The 20,987-nt window shown below is 38.4% G+C and overlaps 2 protein-coding genes across 2 annotated transcripts; both read left to right on the plus strand.

Moving 5' to 3' along the window:
* Nucleotides 1-1,237: 1,237 nt before the first annotated feature.
* LOC122697563 (olfactory receptor 52H1-like) lies at nt 1,238-2,185 on the plus strand. Its single transcript, XM_043908501.1, has one exon. It carries the CDS (start codon nt 1,238-1,240, stop codon nt 2,183-2,185), a length of 948 nt encoding a protein of 315 aa, XP_043764436.1.
* An 8,568-nt stretch (nt 2,186-10,753) lies between these two features.
* On the plus strand, nt 10,754-11,701 carry LOC122697620 (olfactory receptor 52H1-like). The gene has a single exon (XM_043908627.1). The coding sequence runs from the start codon at nt 10,754-10,756 to the stop codon at nt 11,699-11,701; it is 948 nt and encodes a 315-aa protein (XP_043764562.1).
* The last annotated feature ends 9,286 nt before the right edge of the window (nt 11,702-20,987 follow it).

Below are 20,987 nucleotides of genomic sequence, written 5' to 3' on the forward strand. Positions count from 1 at the left end.
TAGAGGTTGCTTATTTGCTTTTATCTTGGTTCAGAATTTAGAATATATAAATTCTATATTTCTTCCACTAGAAATCATCTCTATCTTTCTCAAAAGCATATTTGAAATAATTGCCTTATTAAATCCTAAGGGTGAGTTGGAGGCTGGCTACATATCTTTCTCATAATATCCTCCATGGTGAGACATCAAACACAGCCTCAGAGCACATTATGGTCTGCAAATCCCAAGACTTTCTCGGGTCAGGGAAATCATTGCAACTATAATAGGGTTGGTGTGTCAAATTACAGTTCCAGGTTTATGTCTTTCCTTAAACTCTTCTACACCCACTACCTCTTCTCAATTCTTCTCATTTAACAGAGTATGGAAGAAGTCATATGAGGTAGAATGTTGTTGTCTGTGGACTTTAATGTTCTTGGCTCTGCCAGTTACTAAAGATGAGATCTTGGGTATGATAGCTCTCAGAGTCTTAGTTTCTTTTAAAAGAAAATCAGGAGAAAAAATATAATCTCAGAAGATTGTTCTAAATACTTTATGAGACTGGTCTATGGGAGGAGCCTATAATGATAAATTGCCTCCTTATTTTTCAAACTGAAATGCCTTACTTTTTGGACTTTCCTGGTGGCACAATAGATAAGAATCCTCCTGCCAGTGCAGAGGACACATGTTCGATCCCTGGTCTGGGAAGATTGCACATGCCCTGGAGCAATTAAGCCCATGTGACGCAACTAATGAGCCCAAATGCTGCAGCTACCAAAGCCCATGCACCTTAGAGCCCGTGCTCCTCAACAAGAGAAGCCACTGCAATGAGAAGCCCATGCATCACAGCTAGGAGTAGCCCCCATTTGCCACAACTAAAGAAAGCCCAGGAGCAGCAAAAAGACCCAGCACTGCCCAAAATAAAAAATAAGTAAATAATTTTTTAATAATGCCTTACTTTTCTACTTTACTTTTCTTTTTTCTCAGATTATAGTTAGATTATTTTTCTCTATACTCATATCTATACAACAACACATTACATTAACCTAGGGAAAACTCAGATATTAGAATGGAAACAGCATTTTATGCAGTTTGAAGACAACTTTGGAGAGACCCGGTGCTTAGCACAAGAGTACTAGTATTTTAGAATCTTTTTAGAGAAGATAAGCATTGCTCTTAATAGCAAAGGGAGGTTGTTTCTTGGCATATGGTAATTATATACAATTTGTTTTAGGACACAGAACCTGTTAATCAGATTTCAATGGCCATATACAACCTAACTGGCTACAACATGGGTGCCTTTACCCTTTTGGGCATCCCTGGACTTGAGCAGTACCACATCTGGATCAGCATCCCCTTCTGCCTCATCTATCTGGTGGCCATTGTGGGTAATAGTATTCTTCTCTACCTCATTGCAAAGGAGCACAGTCTTCATGCACCCATGTTCTTTTTCCTTTCCATGCTGGCTATTACTGACCTCATACTATCTACCACCTGTGTCCCAAAAGCTCTGAGCATCTTCTGGTTTGGTCCTCAGGAAATCAGTTTTCCCGGCTGTCTCACACAATTATTCTTTCTGCACTATAGCTCTGTTCTGGACTCAGCTATACTGCTGGCCATGGCATTTGACCGCTATGTGGCCATCTGTTCACCCTTGAGATACACCACTATTTTGACCCCCAGGACCATTGTCACAATTGCTGTGGGAATCTCCTTCAGAAGCTTCTGTGTTTTTGTCCCGTGTGTTTTCCTTGTAAATCGTCTACCCTTCTGCAGGACACATAACATCCCTCACACATACTGTGAGCACATAGGTGTTGCCCGACTAGCCTGTGCTGACATCTCCATCAATATCTGGTATGGGTTTTGTGTTCCCATCATGACAGTGATTATAGATGTGATTCTAATTGCTGTCTCCTACATCCTCATCCTCTGTGCTGTCTTTCGCCTCCCTTCTCAGGATGCTCGCCAGAAGGCCCTGGGCACCTGTGGTTCCCACGTCTGTGTCATCCTCATGTTCTATATACCAGCGTTCTTCTCCATCCTTGCACATCGCTTTGGACACAATGTCCCTCGGACCTTTCACATTGTGTTTGCCAACCTCTATGTTATCATCCCACCTGCCCTCAACCCTCTTATCTATGGAGTAAAGACTAAGCAGATACGAGAGAAAGTCATTCTTCTGCTCTTTCCTAAGAGGTCCTATTGATACATGCCTGAAGTCTAGGGGGCAGGGGCAAGTCCCTAGTCCACCTTAGAAACTAAATTTGTCGCTTTGACCCCAGAGAAGAGACTGATAAAAAAATTTCTTATTAATTAAAAGTGTGATTTTTTTGTTTCTTTATTATTTTAGGCAGAAATCTTCTCTGCCATTCCAGTTATAAAAAACAAATTTTTAGTCTAGGAAAGTTTTTTACTTTAGGAATCAAAAATTTTAAATTTTTTTTATTTCTCCAATCTGATTATAAAACTTTAAATGAAAACAATAAAATAATCAGCATCTTTTTTTCTCTATAAAGATGTTTCTAAAGAGTCTGATTTTTCTTTTCAGATTTATACATCATAGTAGTTTCTACAACTTGCAAAGCAAAGGACTTCCACCCTGATGACTCTGTGAGGTTCTGGATTTTAAGTTTGGAGACTTCAGTCCATTTCTGGATGGCATCAAGTATGGGTTCTGGCATGTTCTTGGTGCATAAGCAATGTTTATATAGAAAAAATGGCAAATAATCATGAATGACTAAATTGAGAATGCAGATGTTTATTTTAGATCAAGGGAGAAGGTGATGATGAAACCAGCAGCTCATTTTTCACTCAATCTCATGAAAAAATCACGTGAGTTCGGGTGTGTAGAGTCCTCTAAGTAGAAATATACAGAGGAAGCTAAATTCCCACAGACAATAAGATGAAAAAGTATGCATAGATTAAGATGTGGTTTAAAACTTCACCAATTAGGAACACTGCTGGCTCTGAGTCTCTTCTTCATTCTTGTATCCCAAAAGAAATGTAGTCTGATGCCAATAATGTATCTCTGCTTACATTATTTATTGTCTTTTCAAATCCAGCATGCTTAAGTTGGTTATAGTGAGTCATTCAGTCACTAAATCAGTCAAGGAATAACTATTTTTGGTGTTTGATGGGTGGCAATGGTAGCTGATGTCTGATATCCTCCCATATTTACTGTGATCTTAAATCCTACTGCTTTTTCTAGACAAGCTCTAGATCATCAGTCCAGAGTGAGCATCCCCTCCCCTTACCACAGAGGGTCAAACACTCATCACTCTTCATCTGAATCACAATATCAGAGTTCTACATGGTTTCTCAAATTCTAGATTGCGTTCTCACCTTGATGTTACCCCTTCATTCACATGTCACTAGATTTACATTTCTATGTAATTCTCAACATACAATTTTAGTATGAAAGATACATTCTTTGGACTCAGAGACTCAAGTTTGCATGCTCTTTTTACTGTGGGACACAGTCACATACGTTGTTTCAAAAATTATTTGTAAAATAATAATACTATGAATATGAGTAGCAGAGAAAATAAAGGTAAAATGAAAAAAAAAACAGAGAAAGGTACTTTTTAAAAAATAAAAAAGATAACTATACAGTTTCCACATACCATGAATCCCCATTCTCTTATTGCACATGGGTCAAGAATTCAGTTCTAGGTTTTGTGAGAATTAAGCATGATTTAGTTGCATAATTCCCAGTGTCTATAAATTAGGCTATAATTTATAGTCTAAAATAGTCTATAAATAATTCACAGTGTCTATAAATTAAAAGATGCTTACTCCTTGGTAGGAAAGTTATGACCAACCTAACTAGATAGCATATTAAAAAGCAGAGACATTACTTTGCCAACCTAGGTCCATCTAGTCAAAGCTATGGTTTTTCAAGTATCATGTATGGGTGTGATAGTTGGACTGTGAAGAAAGCTGAGCACTAAAGAATTGATGTTTTTGAACTGTGATGTTGGAGAAGACTCTTGAGAGTCCCTTGGACTGCAAGGAGATCCAACCAGTCCATCCTAAAGGAGCTCAGTCCTGGGTGCTCATTGGAAGAACTGATGCTGCACCTGAAACCCCAGTACTTTGGCCACCTCATGCGAAGAGTTGACTCACTGGAAAAGATCCTGATGCTGGGAGGGATTGGGGGCAGGAGGAGAAGGAGACGACAGAGGATGAGATGGCTGGATGGCATCACCGACTCGATGGGCATGAGTCTGAGTGAACTCCAGGATTTGGTGATGGACAGGGAGGCCTGGCATACTGCGATTCATGGGGTCGCAAAGAGTAGGACATGACTGAGTGACTGAACTGAACTGAACTGAACTGAGAAGATGCAACTAAAGGGAATTAACTTCCTCTTGGGCCTGAAATTGCTAGATTTTCTATGCTATTTACTTCATCCTAAACATTTCTGCAGAAATGACAATCACATTTCTATTTTAGAAAGAATATTATGGCTTCTTGGTCTTCCTAGGTGATGCTAGTGGTAAAGAACCCACCCACTGATGCAGGAGAATTAAGAAATGTGGGTTCTATCCCTGGGTCAGGAAGATTGCCTGGAGGAGAGCATGGCAACCCACTCCAGTATTTTTGCCTGGAGAATCCCATGGACAGATGAGCCTGACGGGCTACAGTCCATAGGGTTGCAGAGTCAGACGTGACTGAATTGACTTAGTGCAGCATTTTATGGCCTCAGAGGAGAGGATGGATTGGTGGGGTGGAATTGAATTTTACATCAATGAGGGCTGAATAACAGAAGCAATGAGAGACAGAAGAGTGGTTATTAAAGGAGGAACATGATTCTAAAAGTATTTTGAAGTAGACTTCAAAATCAGCAGGGCTGGCAAGTGTATGTGTAAGGAGTTTTACATGAAAGCTCAAGTGTTTGATCAAGATGAATGATTTATGATAACTTGGCCATCCGCATTTTAGGTATCAGAAAGAAGAATCCATGTATATTCTATAAATCTATTTACATTTTATGAAAATAACCATTGAAAATGTATAGCGTAAACAAAACATCACTCAAAGATATGCAAGTTCTCTGAAACACATACACAAAAGACACACACTCACACAGAAGAAATACAGATAGTGTCTCTGTAGATGGCTTTCCCAGCCGTTTTGAAAGGCCCAGGAGATTCTGTGCCCTGAGACATTGCTTGCCCAGGAAGATCTGAGCCTGCAGGGACTCAGTCCACCTCAAGCTTCGGGACCTCAGAACTTCATGAGCCAGACCATCTGGGAAGAGCCTCACTGTGCCTCCCACAAGTCAACAATTGGATTAGTGTCTGCTGTACCTCAGGGGCCCACCAGCCTCTGTGTCCCCTCTGAAATCCCAGGAAGAGAAAGAAGAAGATTAGCCCCTTAAGGGTGCTGTTTCCCTCCATTCTTATGAAGGAGCTGGAGACTGGTGAGTGTTGGTTTGGGGGCAGGGCAGGTGTGATTGGAAAGCCACAGTCATGACTGAGCCAGATCCCGGGGCAGGCTGACTGACGGACACACAGAGGACCTGAGAGCAGGAACAGGAGAAGACAAGGTGGGCTCAGTCCAGATTTGCCTATGAGATAGTCCACAGGCTAGGGAGCCAGATTATCAAGTCTGAGGATTGAAAGGAGGAGGGAGAAATAAAACAAAGGGAGCAAGCAGGACTGGAGCTGTCATGCGGACAATTCAACAGCCAAAACAAAACGGTCTAAGAACTTGGATGCAGAACACTGGACTAGCACTCTGGATTTCGTGGGATTTGACACTTTCTGCCATATCTGTGCATTTGCCTCTATTTGTTGTCATAATGATATTACATACTAGTTGCTATTTATTGAGACCCTACTATTTTCCAGTCACTGAGGTGAAGACATTCCTCCTGTAGAAAATCTCTTCAGAAAAATGCTATAAGGAAGCAAGCATTTTAAAGAAATCAAATAATGTGTTAAGTATAATGAAAAAGGAGTCAGAGTTTAAGTGGAAATTCAGGACACTTGACTCTAAAATCAGAGTTCTTAAGCAGTGTCTGTACTGTGACTTTGTGTAGACTTTCCCTATGATTTCATGTGCTTCTAGGTATATGTGCAAAAACATGTTGTGTGTTTGTTAATTAATTAATTAACCCATTATTTTAGCCATTTATTCATTAAACTGCACTTTAATGAATACAGTGTGAATAAGGATAGAGAGTGATGTGGGTGCACATGCACAAAGGACCCATGTCAAACAAGAGCTTGTCCACTGAAATGTTGTGAAGTAATTAGCCTCCAACTAATAAAAAATTTAAAAAAAAAAAAAAAGAGCTTGTGTGTGTGCAGTGACTTAAACAATACTCATTTATTCAGTAAATCTTAAGTGTTTAACAACAATTAATCTAGAGTAAGGAGATAAAGTTGTGAATATGAAAATCATTGCCCTCAAGAAAGATAAATGATAGGCGAGTAAATGGAATAAATTGTGATACATCCTTCCAAAAGGCTTACATACATGATTCTCTGGGTGTGAATAAAAGGACTCAGTCTCTCTCTCTCTTTTTTTTCTCTTAATTTAAAAAATTTCTTTATTTAGGGCTGTGCTGGGTCTTCCTTGCTGCATGGACTTTCCATTATCCATGATTTTCAGTTATCAGTTCAGTTCAGTTGCTCAGTCGTATCTGACTCTTTGCAACCCCATGGACTGCAGCACACCAGGCCTCCCTGGCCATCACCAACTCCCGGAGCTTACTCAAACTCATGTCCATAGAGTTGGTGATGCCATCCAACCATCTCATCCTCTGTCATCCCTTTCTCCTCCTGTCTTCAATCTTTCCCAGCATCAGGGGCTTTTCCAGTGAGTCAGTTCTTCAAATCAGGTGGCCAAAGTATTGGAGTTTCAGCTTCAGCATCAGCCTTTCCAATAAATATTCAGGACTGATTTCCTTTAGGATATAGTCCCTTGCCATCCAAGAGACGCTCAAGAGTCTTCTCCAACACCACAGTTCAAAAGTGTCAATTCTTGGGTGCTCAGCTTTCTTTATGGTCCAACTCTCACATCCATACATGACTACTGGAAAGACCATAGCCTTGACTAGATCGACCTTTGTTGGCAAAGTAATGTCTCTGCTTTTTAATATGCTGTCTAGGCTGTCTACACACAATTTATATCTGAAAGTGAAAGTGTTAGTCAATCAGTCCTGTCCGACCCTTTGCGACTCCATGGTCTATGGACTTCCAGGCTTCACTGTCTGTGGAATTCTCTAGGCAAGAATACTGGAGTGGACTGCCGTTTCCTTCTCCAGGGGATCCTTTAGGCCCAAGGATTGAACCTGTGTCTCCCACATTGCATGTAGATTCTTTACCATCTGAGGCACAAGGGAATATCTAATGGTTCTAATTTCTCTATGAAGTAAAATAAAACATTATCTGTTGAGAAAGAGGAATTTGGGGATGGTGAATGTGCTTAAAAGAGAGTAGGATAAAAGCCAGAGAATTCCCTGGTGTTCCAGTGGTTAGGACTCTCTGCTTTCACTACTAAAGGCCTGGGTTCAATCTCTAAACAAGAAGCTAAGATTCCATATGGTGCAGCCAAAAAAACAGTCATACAGGGAGATCGAGTTGTACAAGATCATATTGTTGGACCATTGGACAGTGTTGAGGATTAAGTTTAAGGCTGATGATTATGAAATTTGGGGAATACAAATATACTTAACTAAGAAGTACTTTTCCATCATGACTTAGAGTACTTACTAAGTTTATTAATCTAAGAATTGCCTTTTGCCATTTACATATCATGGAAGCTTAGTGGAGGGAGGGCAGCAAAATATTTTAAGAGAGTAGTTGAAATGATGACTTGTAGATGTTAAACTACATAAAGAGGGATGCAAAGACACATGGATACTGAAGGAATGATAGTGACAAAGTCAGTGCTGTAGAGGCATTGAGGTTCTTAAGGAGCAGATTGGTAATAGGTGACTCACATCATAAGACAGATATAAAACCATATTTGTGATTTATGAGCTTAGCCAATCTGGGGTTATAGCACTTCGAAGATATGGCCCTGGATTTGGGTGGGCTGATCATCAGTAACAAAATAAAGTCATCCAGCATGATGCTGTGCTACTTTGAGGGGAAAATTTTGGGTAGGTAAAGGGCAAGGATGTTAAACTTGTTGTAGATAATAGCCAGATATATATCTTCAAATAATCAAAAGAATTGCAAGGAAGTCTGTGACAGATAATAATAAGAAAATAAAAAAAGTTGGGTAAATGAATAGATTGTTTCTAATAAACATCATTTATATTAGATGAGTACTAAGAATGGATATCTATAGGCAGTATGACTTACACCTTCACTTAGGAGTGTTCCTCTTAATAGTTCAAAGTATTTGTTGTTTCATTTAATAATGTTGAAAGGTAAACTTTACTTTTTCTTATTTTCCTTTTGTAAGGTTTGTGTTCTTTGTCTATAAGGTTGTCTGATGTTCCCTGGTTTATCCTTTTGTTTTACCCTTTCTGGGTACTTTGCTTTAGATCTTTTTCATGCGAGCAACATAAAATCAGATTTTATTTTGAAAGACTTCATTGATACCAATGCTTTTTAGTATAGGAATTCAGAAATCTATATTTACAAAAGTTTTAAATTTATTTATATTATTTTTTTCTGTGCTGGTCTTCGTTGCTATGTCAATTTTTCTCTAGTTCTGGTAAGCAGAGTCTACTCTCGTGTTGTGGAGTACCCGGCTCTAGGGCATGCAGGCATCCATAGTTGCAGCACATGGGCTCAGTAGTTGTGGCTTGTGGACTCTAGAGCACAGGCCTAATAGGTGTGGTGCAGGGGCTTAGTTACTCCAGGGCATGTGAGATCTTCATGTACCAGGGATCGAACCCATATCTTCTGCATCGGTAGGCAGCTTCTTTACCACTGAACCACAAAGGAAGCCCCAGAAATTTACATTTTAAATCATAAGTGATGTGCTCAATATTACACTAATTTGCTATATGCTTTCAGCTTTCTGCTTTCTTTATGTGCCAAAATTTAAGTCTTTTGCTGTACAGATGTCATGTATATACCATTTTCCATAGAGTATTTAGAGAATTTTGGTAATATACACAGGAGTCTATGAGAAGACTCTTAGCATTTGAGTCCCAGCTCTGCCATTTCCTCATTGTGTGGCAGTGGCAAGTTACTTAACTTCTCTCTGCTTCAGTTTCTATATCTTTAAAATGTGGGTAACAGTTTCATCTCTCTCATTGTTAAGAGTATAGAAATGATTTCATGTAAAGAACTTTAGTTGTGTGTAGTATAATGAAAGTTCTCAAAAAATGTTACCTCTTAACTATGGTGGTAGTAGTGTTAGTTGCTCAGTTGCGTCTGACTCTCTCCGACCCCATGGACTGTAGTCTCCCAGGCTCCTCTGTCCATGGAATTCTCCAAGTAAGAATACTGGAGTGGGCTGCCATTTCCTTCTCCAAAGGAAAAGAACTCTTACTATAGAGGTTGCTTATTTGCTTTTATCTTGGTTCAGAATTTAGAATATATAAATTCTATATCTCTCCCACTAGAAATCATCTCTATCTTTCTCAAAAGCATATTTGAAATAATTGCCTTATTAAATCCTAAGGGTGGGTTGGAGGCTGGCTACATATCTTTCTCATAATATCCTCCATGGTGAGACATCAAACACAGCCTCAGAGCACATTATGGTCTGCAAATCCCAAGACTTTCTCGGGTCAGGGAAATCATTGCAACTATAATAGGGTTGGTGTGTCAAATTACAGTTCCAGGTTTATGTCTTTCCTTAAACTCTTCTACACCCACTACCTCTTCTCAATTCTTCTCATTTAACAGAGTATGGAAGAAGTCATATGAGGTAGAATGTTGTTGTCTGTGGACTTTAATGTTCTTGGCTCTGCCAGTTACTAAAGATGAGATCTTCGGTACAATAGCTCTCAGAGTCTTAGTTTTCTGTTAAAAGAAAATCAGGAGAATAAAAATAATCTCAGAAGGTTGTTCTAAATGAGATAATACTTTATGAGACTGATCTATGGGAGGAGCCTGTAATGATATATTGCTTCTTTATTTTTCCAATTGAATTGCCTTACTTTTTGGACTTTCCTGGTGGCACAGTAGATAAGAATCCTCCTGCCAATGCGGAGGACATATGTTCGATCCCTGGTCTGGGAAGATTGCACATGCCCTGGAGCAACTAAGCCCATGCACCACAACCACAACTACTGAGCTTGGGCTCTAGAGCCCAGGAACCACAACTACTGAACCCAAATGCTGCAGCTACAAAAGCCCAGGCACCGTAGAACCCATGCTCCTCAACAAGAGAAGCCATCGCAATGAGAGGTCCATGCACCACAGTTAGGAGTAGCCCCCATTTGCCGCAACTAAAGAAAGCCCAGGAGCAGCCACAACTAAAGAAAGACCATGAGAAGCAACAAAGACCCAGCACGGCCCAAAAAATAAGTAAACAATTTTTTAATAATGCCTTACTTTTCTACTTTTCTTTTCTCTCACATTATAGTTAGATTATTTTTCTCTATACTCATATGTATACAACAACACATTACATTAACCTAGGGAAAACTCAGACATTAGAATGGAAACAGCATTTTATGCAGTTTGAAGACAACTTTGGAGAGACCCGGTGCTTAGCATCAGGAGTACTAGTATTTTAGAATCTTTTTAGAGAAGATAAGCATTGCTCTTAATAGCAAAGGGAGGTTGTTTCTTGGCATATGGTAATTATATACAATTTGTTTTAGGACACAGAACCTGTTAATCAGATTTCAATGGCCATATACAACCTAACTGGCTACAACATGGGTGCCTTTACCCTTTTGGGTATCCCTGGACTTGAGCAGTACCACATCTGGATCAGCATCCCCTTCTGCCTCATCTATCTGGTGGCCATTGTGGGTAATAGTATTCTTCTCTACCTCATTGCAAAGGAGCACAGTCTTCATGCACCCATGTTCTTTTTCCTTTCCATGCTGGCTATTACTGACCTCATACTATCTACCACCTGTGTCCCAAAAGCTCTGAGCATCTTCTGGTTTGGTCCTCAGGAAATCAGTTTTCCCGGCTGTCTCACACAATTATTCTTTCTGCACTACAGCTTTGTTCTGGACTCAGCTATACTGCTGGCCATGGCATTTGACCGCTATGTGGCCATCTGTTCACCCTTGAGATACACCACTATTCTGACCCCCAGGACCATTGTCACAATTGCTGTGGGAATCTCCTTCAGAAGCTTCTGTGTTATTTTCCCATGTGTTTTCCTTGTAAATCGTCTACCCTTCTGCAGGACACATAACATCCCTCACACATACTGTGAGCACATAGGTGTTGCCCGACTAGCCTGTGCTGACATCTCCATCAATATCTGGTATGGGTTTTGTGTTCCCATCATGACAGTGATTATAGATGTGATTCTAATTGCTGTCTCCTACATCCTCATCCTCTGTGCTGTCTTTCGCCTCCCTTCTCAGGATGCTCGCCAGAAGGCCCTGGGCACCTGTGGTTCCCACGTCTGTGTCATCCTCATGTTCTATATACCAGCGTTCTTCTCCATCCTTGCACATCGCTTTGGACACAATGTCCCTCGGACCTTTCACATTGTGTTTGCCAACCTCTATGTTATCATCCCACCTGCCCTCAACCCTCTTATCTATGGAGTAAAGACTAAGCAGATACGAGAGAAAGTCATTCTTCTGCTCTTTCCTAAGAGGTCCTATTGATACATGCCTGAAGTCTAGGGGGCAGGGGCAAGTCCCTAGTCCACCTTAGAAACTAAATTTGTCGCTTTGACCCCAGAGAAGAGACTGATAAAAAAATTTCTTATTAATTAAAAGTGTGATTTTTTTTGTTTCTTTATTATTTTACACAGAAATCTTCTCTGCCATCCAGTTACAAAAAACAAATTTTTAGTCTAGGAAAGTTTTTATTTTAGGAATCAAAAAAATTTAAATTTCTTTTTATTTCTCCAATCTGATTATAAACTTTAAATGAAAACAATAAAATAATCAGCATCTTTTTTTCTTCTATAAAGATGTTTCTAAAGAATCTGATTTTTTTTTTCAGATTTATACATCATAGTAGTTTCTACAGCTTGCAGAGCACAGGACTTCTACTATGATGACTCTTTGAGGTTCTGGATTTTAAGTTTGGAGACTTCAGTCCATTTCTGGATGGCATCAAGTATGGGTTCTGGCATGTTCTTGGTGCATAAGCAATGTTTATATAGAAAAAATGGCAAATAATCATGAATGACTAAATTGAGAATGCAGATGTTTATTTTAGATCAAGGGAGAAGGTGATGATGAAACCAGCAGCTCATTTTTCACTCAATCTCATGAAAAAATCACGTGAGTTCGGGTGTGTAGAGTCCTCTAAGTAGAATATACAGAGGAAGCTAAATTCCCACAGACAATAAGATGAAAAAGTATGCATAGATTAAGATGTGGTTTAAAACTTCACCAATTAGGAACACTGCTGGCTCTGAGTCTCTTCTTCATTCTTGTACCCCAAAAGAAATGTAGTCTGATGCCAATAATGTATCTCTGTTTACATTATTTATTGTCTTTTCAAATCCAGCATGCTTAAGTTGGTTATAGTGAGTCATTCAGTCACTAAATCAGTCAAGGAATAACTATTTTTGGCATTTGATGGGTGGCAATGGTAGCTGATGTCTGATATCCTCCCATATTTACTGTGATCTTAAATCCTACTGCTTTTTCTAGACAACCTCTAGATTCATCAGTCCAGAGTGAGCATCCCCTCCCCTTACCACAGAGGGTCAAACTCTCATCACTCTTCATCTGAATCAAAATATCAGAGTTCTACATGGTTTCTCAAATTCTAGATTGTGTTCTCACCTCGATGTTACCCCTTCATTCACATGTCACTAGATTTCCATTTCTATGTAATTCTCAACATAGAATTTTAGTATGAAAGATGCATTCTTTGGACTCAGAGACTCAAGTTTGCATGCTCTTTTTACTGTGGAACACAGGCACATATGTTTTTTCCAAAATTATTTGCGGAGTAAAAATACTATGTTGTATAAGTAGCAGAGAAAGTAAAGGGAAAATGGAAAAAAAAAAAAAAACAGGAAAGATATTTTTTTTAGATATTTAAAAAAAAAAATATACAGTTTCCACATACCATGAATCCCCATTCTCTTATTGCACATGGGTCAAGAATTCAGTTCTAGGTTATGTGAGAGTTAAGCACTATTTAGTTGCATAATTCACAGTGTCTATAAATTAGAAGCCAGTCAAGTGTTCAGAGAAGTGAAACTACTTATTTCTGAAAGGAAGAGCAGAAAGCGGTATCTTCAGAGACCTCTTATAGAGAAGGCACCAAGTTATGTTATTAATCACATTCTTTTGCAATATGTAATTTCATGGAATTCTTCAGTCCCTTATTCCAGTACAAATCATTAGAACACCTTAACTTACCATTTAATAATAGCTAAAAATTTAGTGGGGAGGTAATATAATGCTAGTCTCTTTAAGCCTGGTTTAGTCCATGTATTCTGGGGCATTCAGAGTACCAAGTGGACACTAGCAATCATTATTCATTCATTCAACAATGTTGAGCAAAATGCTTGACACAAAATTTAATATCTGAAACACTGGGCTAGGTATTGTTTTCATCATATTGAACAAAATCAATATGTCTCCCATTTAGTGGAAATTGTCATCCACTGATGGAAACAAGCCTCCATCACATAAACACCCAAATGAACATGTAATTTCAGTTTGCATTAGGTTTTAAAACGGACAGAAACTAACCCAAATGTTAAAAGCAGTGCCTTTGGAGAGAGACTATCAAAGGAAAGCAGCTTCAAACTAGGCTTTGCAGAAGGCCCTACCTGAAAGAAATAAAATTTTCTCTAAGAACAATGAAAATCACGAGGTCAGGCAAGCAGGGGAAGGTGGATGGCATGATTTAAGCAGAGGAGGTGAAATATCTGTACACGGAAAACTATAAAATGTTGATAAAAGTAATGAAGACACAAACACCAGTTTCCCTATCATCCAAAAGTAGAGCATTTCTATAAAACTTTGCATAAGCCAAAATGGCTTAAAGCAAAAATTACCTTAAGACACATTTTGCCAATAGGCAAACTTTTATGCAAATTTTATGCAAAACATGCAATTTTCGTATGACTTATTTGCATAAAATAAGTTGAGATACAGCATAGATGCTCACTGACACAGTTCAAAGTTATGATGACTTGATGCTGAGATACTGAGAGTAATTCCTGGGAAAGGAGATTGGTAGTACCACTCTTGCCACTCTGGGCGTGCACTGCTCTACAGTATCTGGTTGCAAAACAAATGTTGAACATGACTTTTGCTATTCACTTTTTTTTCACAATACAATAATTCTCTTCAGATTTCTTTCAGTTAATGAAAACAGTTACTAAAGTAAGTCTTTTGTAAAAGTAAAGGGGTGTGAAGCAAACTTTCGAAAAGTGAGGAATACCTGTAAATGGAAAGATATCTCATGTTCTTGCATGGGGAGAATGAATATTGTTAAAGTCTTCATACAACCCAAAGCCATCTGCAGATTCAATACAATCTTTATCAAGATTCTAATGGCATTTTTCAGAAATATACGAAAAATGATCATAAAATTTGTTTAAAACCACAAAAGACCTGAAGAGCCAAAGCAATCTAAAGAAGAAAGAATAAAGCTGGAGACAACACAATTCCTGATTTCAAACTATAAAGCAATAGTAATCAAAACTGTACAGTGATTATAGAATGGTACAAAACAGACACATGGATCAGTTGACCAGATAAGAAAGCCAAGAAATAAGTCCTTGCATATATGGTCCACAAGGGCACCAATAGAGAAAGGATGTTGCTATTATTGTTTAGTGGCTAAGTCATGTCCAACTCTTAAGACTCCATGTACTATAGCCTGCTGGGCTCCTCTGTCCATGGGATTTTCCAGGCAAGAATACTGGAGTGGGTTGCCACTTTCTCGTCCAGAGCATCTTCCTGACCCAGGGATTGAATCTGCCTCTCCTGTGTCTCCTGCATTAGCTGGCAGATTCTTTACAGCTGTGCCACCAGGGAAAGGATAGTCTATTTAATAAATGGTATTGGAAAAACAATATCCACAAGCAAAATGATAAAACTGGATTCTGATCTTACATAATTCACAAAATTGAACTCAAAATAGATTGTTTTAAATGTATGAGCATAAATTATAAAATTCCTAGTAGCAAACATAGGGAAAAAGCACTTGTACATTGATCCTGACAATGATTTTTTGAATGATAGCCAAAACACAGGTAAAATCAGCAAAAGTAAATAAGTGAGATGACACACACACAATGAAAAATTGTTCAGCCACAAGAAAGAAGAAAATTTTACTGTTTGTGATCTACATAGATGAAAGGTATCATGCTTAGTGAAATTAGTCATATAGAAAAAAAGAAAAATACTGTGTGGTTTCACTTATATGTGAAATAATTTTATTTTTTCTTTAAGTTGAACACATAGAATCAGAGAGTACAATGGAGAATGGGGGGCATGGGGAGATGTTGATCAAAGGGTACAAAGTTTCAGCTATAAACATGTATATGAATAAGCTCTGGAGATCTAATGTGCAGTATTATGACTGTAGTTAATATACTGTGTTGTATACTTGAATTCTGCTAAGGGAGTAGGCTGTAAATATTTTCACCACATACACACACACACACAAATATGTAACATTATGGATGTGTTAATTAACTTAAATTTTGTTAAATATTTTATAATGTATATTATATCAAGCTTGCTGTACACTTCAAATATATACAATATGTTTTTGGCCATATGGCACAGCTTGCTGGATTTTAGTTTTCAAACCAGACTGAACCTGGGCCATGGCAGTGAAAGCCCAAGAGTCCTAACCAGTGGACCACTAAGTACTTCCCTAAATATGTACAATTTTATTTGTCAACTATACCTAAATAAAACTTGAAAAAAGAAAAGTAGACATTTAATGGATGAATAGACTTGCTTATTATTTTTATGTCATACATAAAATATATGCTTGTTTTTTGAAGAAAAAAAAAAAGTATTAGTATATATAAAGACACAGTTGAAAAAAGGCTCAGTGCTTTAAAGGAACTGGAAACTGATGGGGGTGGGGTGGGTATAGGTAGAGGGAATAACAAAAGTGAGACTGCAGAAGATAGAAAAATCCAGATCATTTCAGAAGTATGTCTAATATTCTAATAAAAATGTAAAGCTATGGAAACTTTAAGTAAGGTGGTAACAAAGCCCCAAATTGTATTATAAAACATTATATATAAATCTTTTGTTTTAATGATGGGGTTTGTGATAGTTTTGAGGGAGGAATGGAGGAGGAAGTTACTGGATAAAATAGCTACCCATTCTCACGTACTATAACCCTGTATATGGGCATCGTTTGCGACCAAAGTAAAACCTACCCACTTCAGTAGCCTGATGAAAAAGCACAACCAGTGTCAACTAGAAACAACCCAATAGAATACCTGTCTCTATGGGGAGGAAGGCGGGAGGGGGGATCAGGATGGGGAACATATGTAAATCCATGGCTGATTCATTTCAATGTATGGCAAAAACCACTACAATATTGTAAAGCAATTAGCCTCCAACTAATAAAAATAAATAAAATTAAAAAAAAAAAAAAAAGAATACCTGTCTCTGAGGCTGAGTCCTTGTGAAATAACTCGGATTCACAGAGTTATTTTGTTGTACAAAATAGCTAAGTGGGAGTCCAAGTAATTGATAGGAGCCAAAATTAACAAGTAAAAAATAATAAAACAGGATAAGGAAATTTCTACTTTCATTTAATTGCTTAATCTCTTAATCATTTTAAGAAAGAGCAACACAATTTCAAGTTAAAGAAATTGTTAATGGATGATAGTAATTGAATTTTGGAGACTTTCATTTTAAAATATTTGATTTGTACTCCTACATGTAGCAGGACCAGCTATCTATTAAGGCAGGTCTCCTAGATCATGCTAACAGAACCATAAGATTTGTATGTAAAATAATAGTTGGTGTGTTGCTGTTATTTAAGTTGGGTTGAAGGATGGGATGTAATTCAAAATTTTAGGGTGTGAATTATAAATAAGGAGGGCAGGGACACCAGAGTATATTCCTATTTTAATTCAGTAGAAATCAATAACTGATTCACTAGAAAACTCTTTTTATTACATCAGGTTATGGAAACATTAAGTTGTAAGTTCTACATAACCTTTTGTAAGGACCAAGTGTTCATATAAAACTCACTTAATCTAACTATAACCAGTTCTTTTGCACCTAATGAATAGCCAGAAATGACAGATGTCTTCATAAAGGGACTGATAACACCAAAAGTAAGATTTGGAATTTTCTGTGACTTAAATGTACGTACTTTTCTTATACGAATTCTGGTTCAAGAAAATTCGACTTACAGTACCTCAGAGAAAACTCTGGTAGGCATTTGACCGATGTTTTCAATAGTCTTTCAATGTTATATATAAAAAAATAGCCATTGAAAATGGAATTTTTTGTACTCAGTGTCCAACCAGAAGGAAACCTGCCTAGGGATGAGATAAAAACAAAAATATGAGCAATTTTAAAGCTCACTTTCAGAGTTATTACTGAATATCTTTGTAAACTTAAGACAGAAAGACTAGATTTACCAAACTCAGGAAAATTGACCTGGCCCTTAGAGCTGTAGGAGAAACACCTCTTAGTTCTAAATTGAGATCCGAGCCCCCAGAATGCCTGACAGTATCAACAGCAGATCTAAGGAAGACAGAGTGAGGTTAAAAAGTTCATGTAAGTAGAGAGGTGTGACACTTGCAGAGCTTAGGAACATTGAAAGGAATAGGTTGGGGGTGTTATGAATGCAGTCTGGGACACAATAGTTTTGAATCTAAAGTGGGATATTTAGCCAAAGATGTTCCAAATAGGATGCTCTCTTTGATACTCAAAAACCATGCTTATGTTGTCCTCATGTCGGAGTTCCAACCAACTTTCCTGTTTTCCAGTTTTCATGCTCTCATCTACATATATATGGGTCCTCCAGGGGAAAATAAAAGGCTCAAAAATTCATTGTAGAGTTTAGGAATGCAGATCCTGGGGCCTCACTATGAAAAGCAGTGATAGATTACCTGAAGTGAGCCATCTCATCCTTCCAACAGTTCCACTGTGTGTCCACCACTGTGCTAAGCATTTTCACAGGCACTGTCCCACTTTTTTGTCCTAATTTGTGAATCCTTATATAATCTTGAGATCTTTGGATCTTGGATTTCCTTGCCAGGATCTTAGAGGCCATGCATGCTCAGTTGGGGACTCTTTGTGACCCCATGGACTGTATGTAGCCTGCTGAGCCCCTCTATTCATGAGATTTCCTAGGCAACAGTACTGAAGTGGGTTGCCATTTCCTTCTCCAGGGGCTCTTTCCAACCCAGGGATCGAACCTGGGTCTCCTGCATTGGCATTGGCAGGCAGATTCTTTATCACTGAGCCACCAAGGAAGCCATAATCTTGAGAAGTAGGGACTATTATAGATGCTAATTTCCTGTTCAAAGTCATTTATATGGTAAAGGCATGACCTTGAAACCTAGGTGGTCTGATAGGTGGGCACACATGGCAACATACCTATAGGCACAGAGCTCACATACAAATGTAAAAACAAAAACATTGAGGCAGTGTTATCTCACAGACCCAGGCAGGGTTAATATAGTCTTCTTTATACTCTTCCCTTGAGAGTGAGAAGAGAAGGTGTTAGAGTCCCTCAGGCCCTAACTTGTTGCCTCTTCCCTTCATTGAACAATGATCAGGAAAAAATAAATAAATAAATAAGGAGATCAACCTGTCTACCAGTCCTTTCCTTCCTTCTTCACTTATTTCTTTGGCTGATGTGTCTGGTCCTCTTGCAGATTTTCTGTGTGTCTATCACCATAATATTTCTTCTCTCCATTTGACCCAATAACCAAACTTGGTGAGTGCTGGTTATTTAAAGGGGGTTGGTTGGAATTAGGAAAGAAAGAGAGAATGAATGAAAAGTTCAGGATTCCATTTTCTAGGAGTCACAGACTGAGCACTACAACTTTCTTTCCCGAGCAACTCAGATTTTTAAGCTGAGTTTATGGTCTCCTGTACTTGGATGTATGCTCTAAATGATTAGAACAGATAAACATCTGGGTTAAGAATGGCCATGGTAGTGCTGTTCAGGCAACTTCTGTTAGATTTGTGGGCAGGACCCACAGCCCTAACTTGAGGAGTAGTTTTAAGTGTTTGGATACTCTTGTTAGCTTTTATGCCTCTGTCTATTTCTGTTTTCTTCTTCACTGTGTGATCTGATTGTTGTGAATCATCCAGATGATATAAAATATAATTCAATAAAAAAGCAAATCTTATTGTGTGCTTATAATGTGTCAGACACTGGACTAAGGAGTGGTTTGAGGGGCATGTCTTGTTTTGCCCTAAAAGTAACAAAGAATTAGAGATATTAGGCCCTTTTCAAAAATGAGGAATCCAAGGATCATATAGTTCAAATAAGTTTGCCCAAGTTCACACAGCTAGAAAATTATGGAATTGAGACTAAAGCCTTCTTGTTCTACTGCTACTCTGGGCCAATATGCTATTGAAATAATATGGGTACATGTATGTGTGTGTGTATCTATCATAATCACATTTAATAAAATCAATACTGATTATATCTTCTAATACCTAGTTTGTGTTTAAATTTCACCAATTATATGTTATCTTCTATTTCTGGTTTATTTAAATATAATTCAATCAAGAACTGCATTTGCTTGTGCATTCTCTTAAATTTATTTTACTTTAGAAAGTATTTTCCTCCTCTAAGTACCCCATTGACATTTTGAGAAGACCAGGTTGTTTGGTAGAATGCCCCACATTGTAGATTTGTCTGAGCTGTGAAATGACAAGCCTCAGAACTAACTTTGTATGCCCATGTGTGTGTCTGTAAATATTTCTGTATGACTGTAGAAACATCTGTTGTGTTTGAGCGCATGAAAATATAAAAACTAGAGAAGACCTTTCCTCACACATGTCTGAAGAAAAGATGATTTCAGACCAGCTGGAAGAGCTGTGATTCAGAGTATATGGTTTCCAGGTGCTGGTTGGTGCCATGTATTGTTTGAGTATGTGAGCAGCACAGAAGAGGGATTTTCAACACAAAGGCTGCATAACCTAATTAAATCTCTACTGTTGGCAATAGGTGAGTTCTAGACCTCCAGTGGATAAGAGAACTGAGGGAAGGCGGTGACAGAGAATGCAAACACTTAGCATTTAAGGGGTTGGTCTGTGGGCCACTGTCTGAACTCTGCACTGTGTTCCCAGAACCCAGAACATACGAATTCCAGAGACACTAGAGAAGAGTTTGAGTTTCTGTAAGAAATGTGATTTTGCTTATAGATAAGGGAAGGTCAGAAAGAACAGTGCACCTGATTTTTCTTTGGCAAAAGCAGAAGAGTGAAGACACTAAGTGCTGGCTTGGGAGATGGACGGTATGGTGAACTGGGCCTAAGAACACAGTAAAAAGTGCCTGTAGGGGTAAAGCTGAGCATGAGTTTTGACCTTGTCAGGTTAGGAGTCTGAGGTATGTGGCCATCACAAGCTTCCCTTCAGTGCTGATCCTGGGAGTCCCTGGTCTTGCTGTGTGGTTAGTTATCTCTAGAATAGAAATCATTTGCTATGTAGATGCATTGCTAGATCAGGAAGGTTGAAGAACCTAGTCTTATTTTTGTTCATAATGTTCATTAATAAAAATTTGAACAGCTGAGTCACAAACATCTTTGTCCTGTAAACAGTGAGAGACTACAACTGCCCCATCACCTTCACTGCTCTCCTCTCCTGGCCTCAAGGGAACAGCTCATCTTTATTCACACCTGGGAAGTGCATCAGTTTTTATACTGTTTTTAAAGATTACAATCCATTTATAGTCATTACAAAATATTGGTTATATGGGGACTTCCCTGTCAGTCTAGTGGCTAAGACTTCCATCTTCCAA

Source organism: Cervus elaphus, chromosome 1 (assembly GCF_910594005.1).
Source record: "Cervus elaphus chromosome 1, mCerEla1.1, whole genome shotgun sequence".
In the NCBI taxonomy this organism is placed as follows: Eukaryota; Metazoa; Chordata; class Mammalia; order Artiodactyla; family Cervidae; genus Cervus; species Cervus elaphus.

Coding starts and splice junctions, on each gene's coding strand:
- LOC122697563 (XM_043908501.1), top strand. CDS start 1,238: ATGGCCATATACAACCTAACTGGCTACAACATGGGTGCCTTTACCCTT.
- LOC122697620 (XM_043908627.1), top strand. CDS start 10,754: ATGGCCATATACAACCTAACTGGCTACAACATGGGTGCCTTTACCCTT.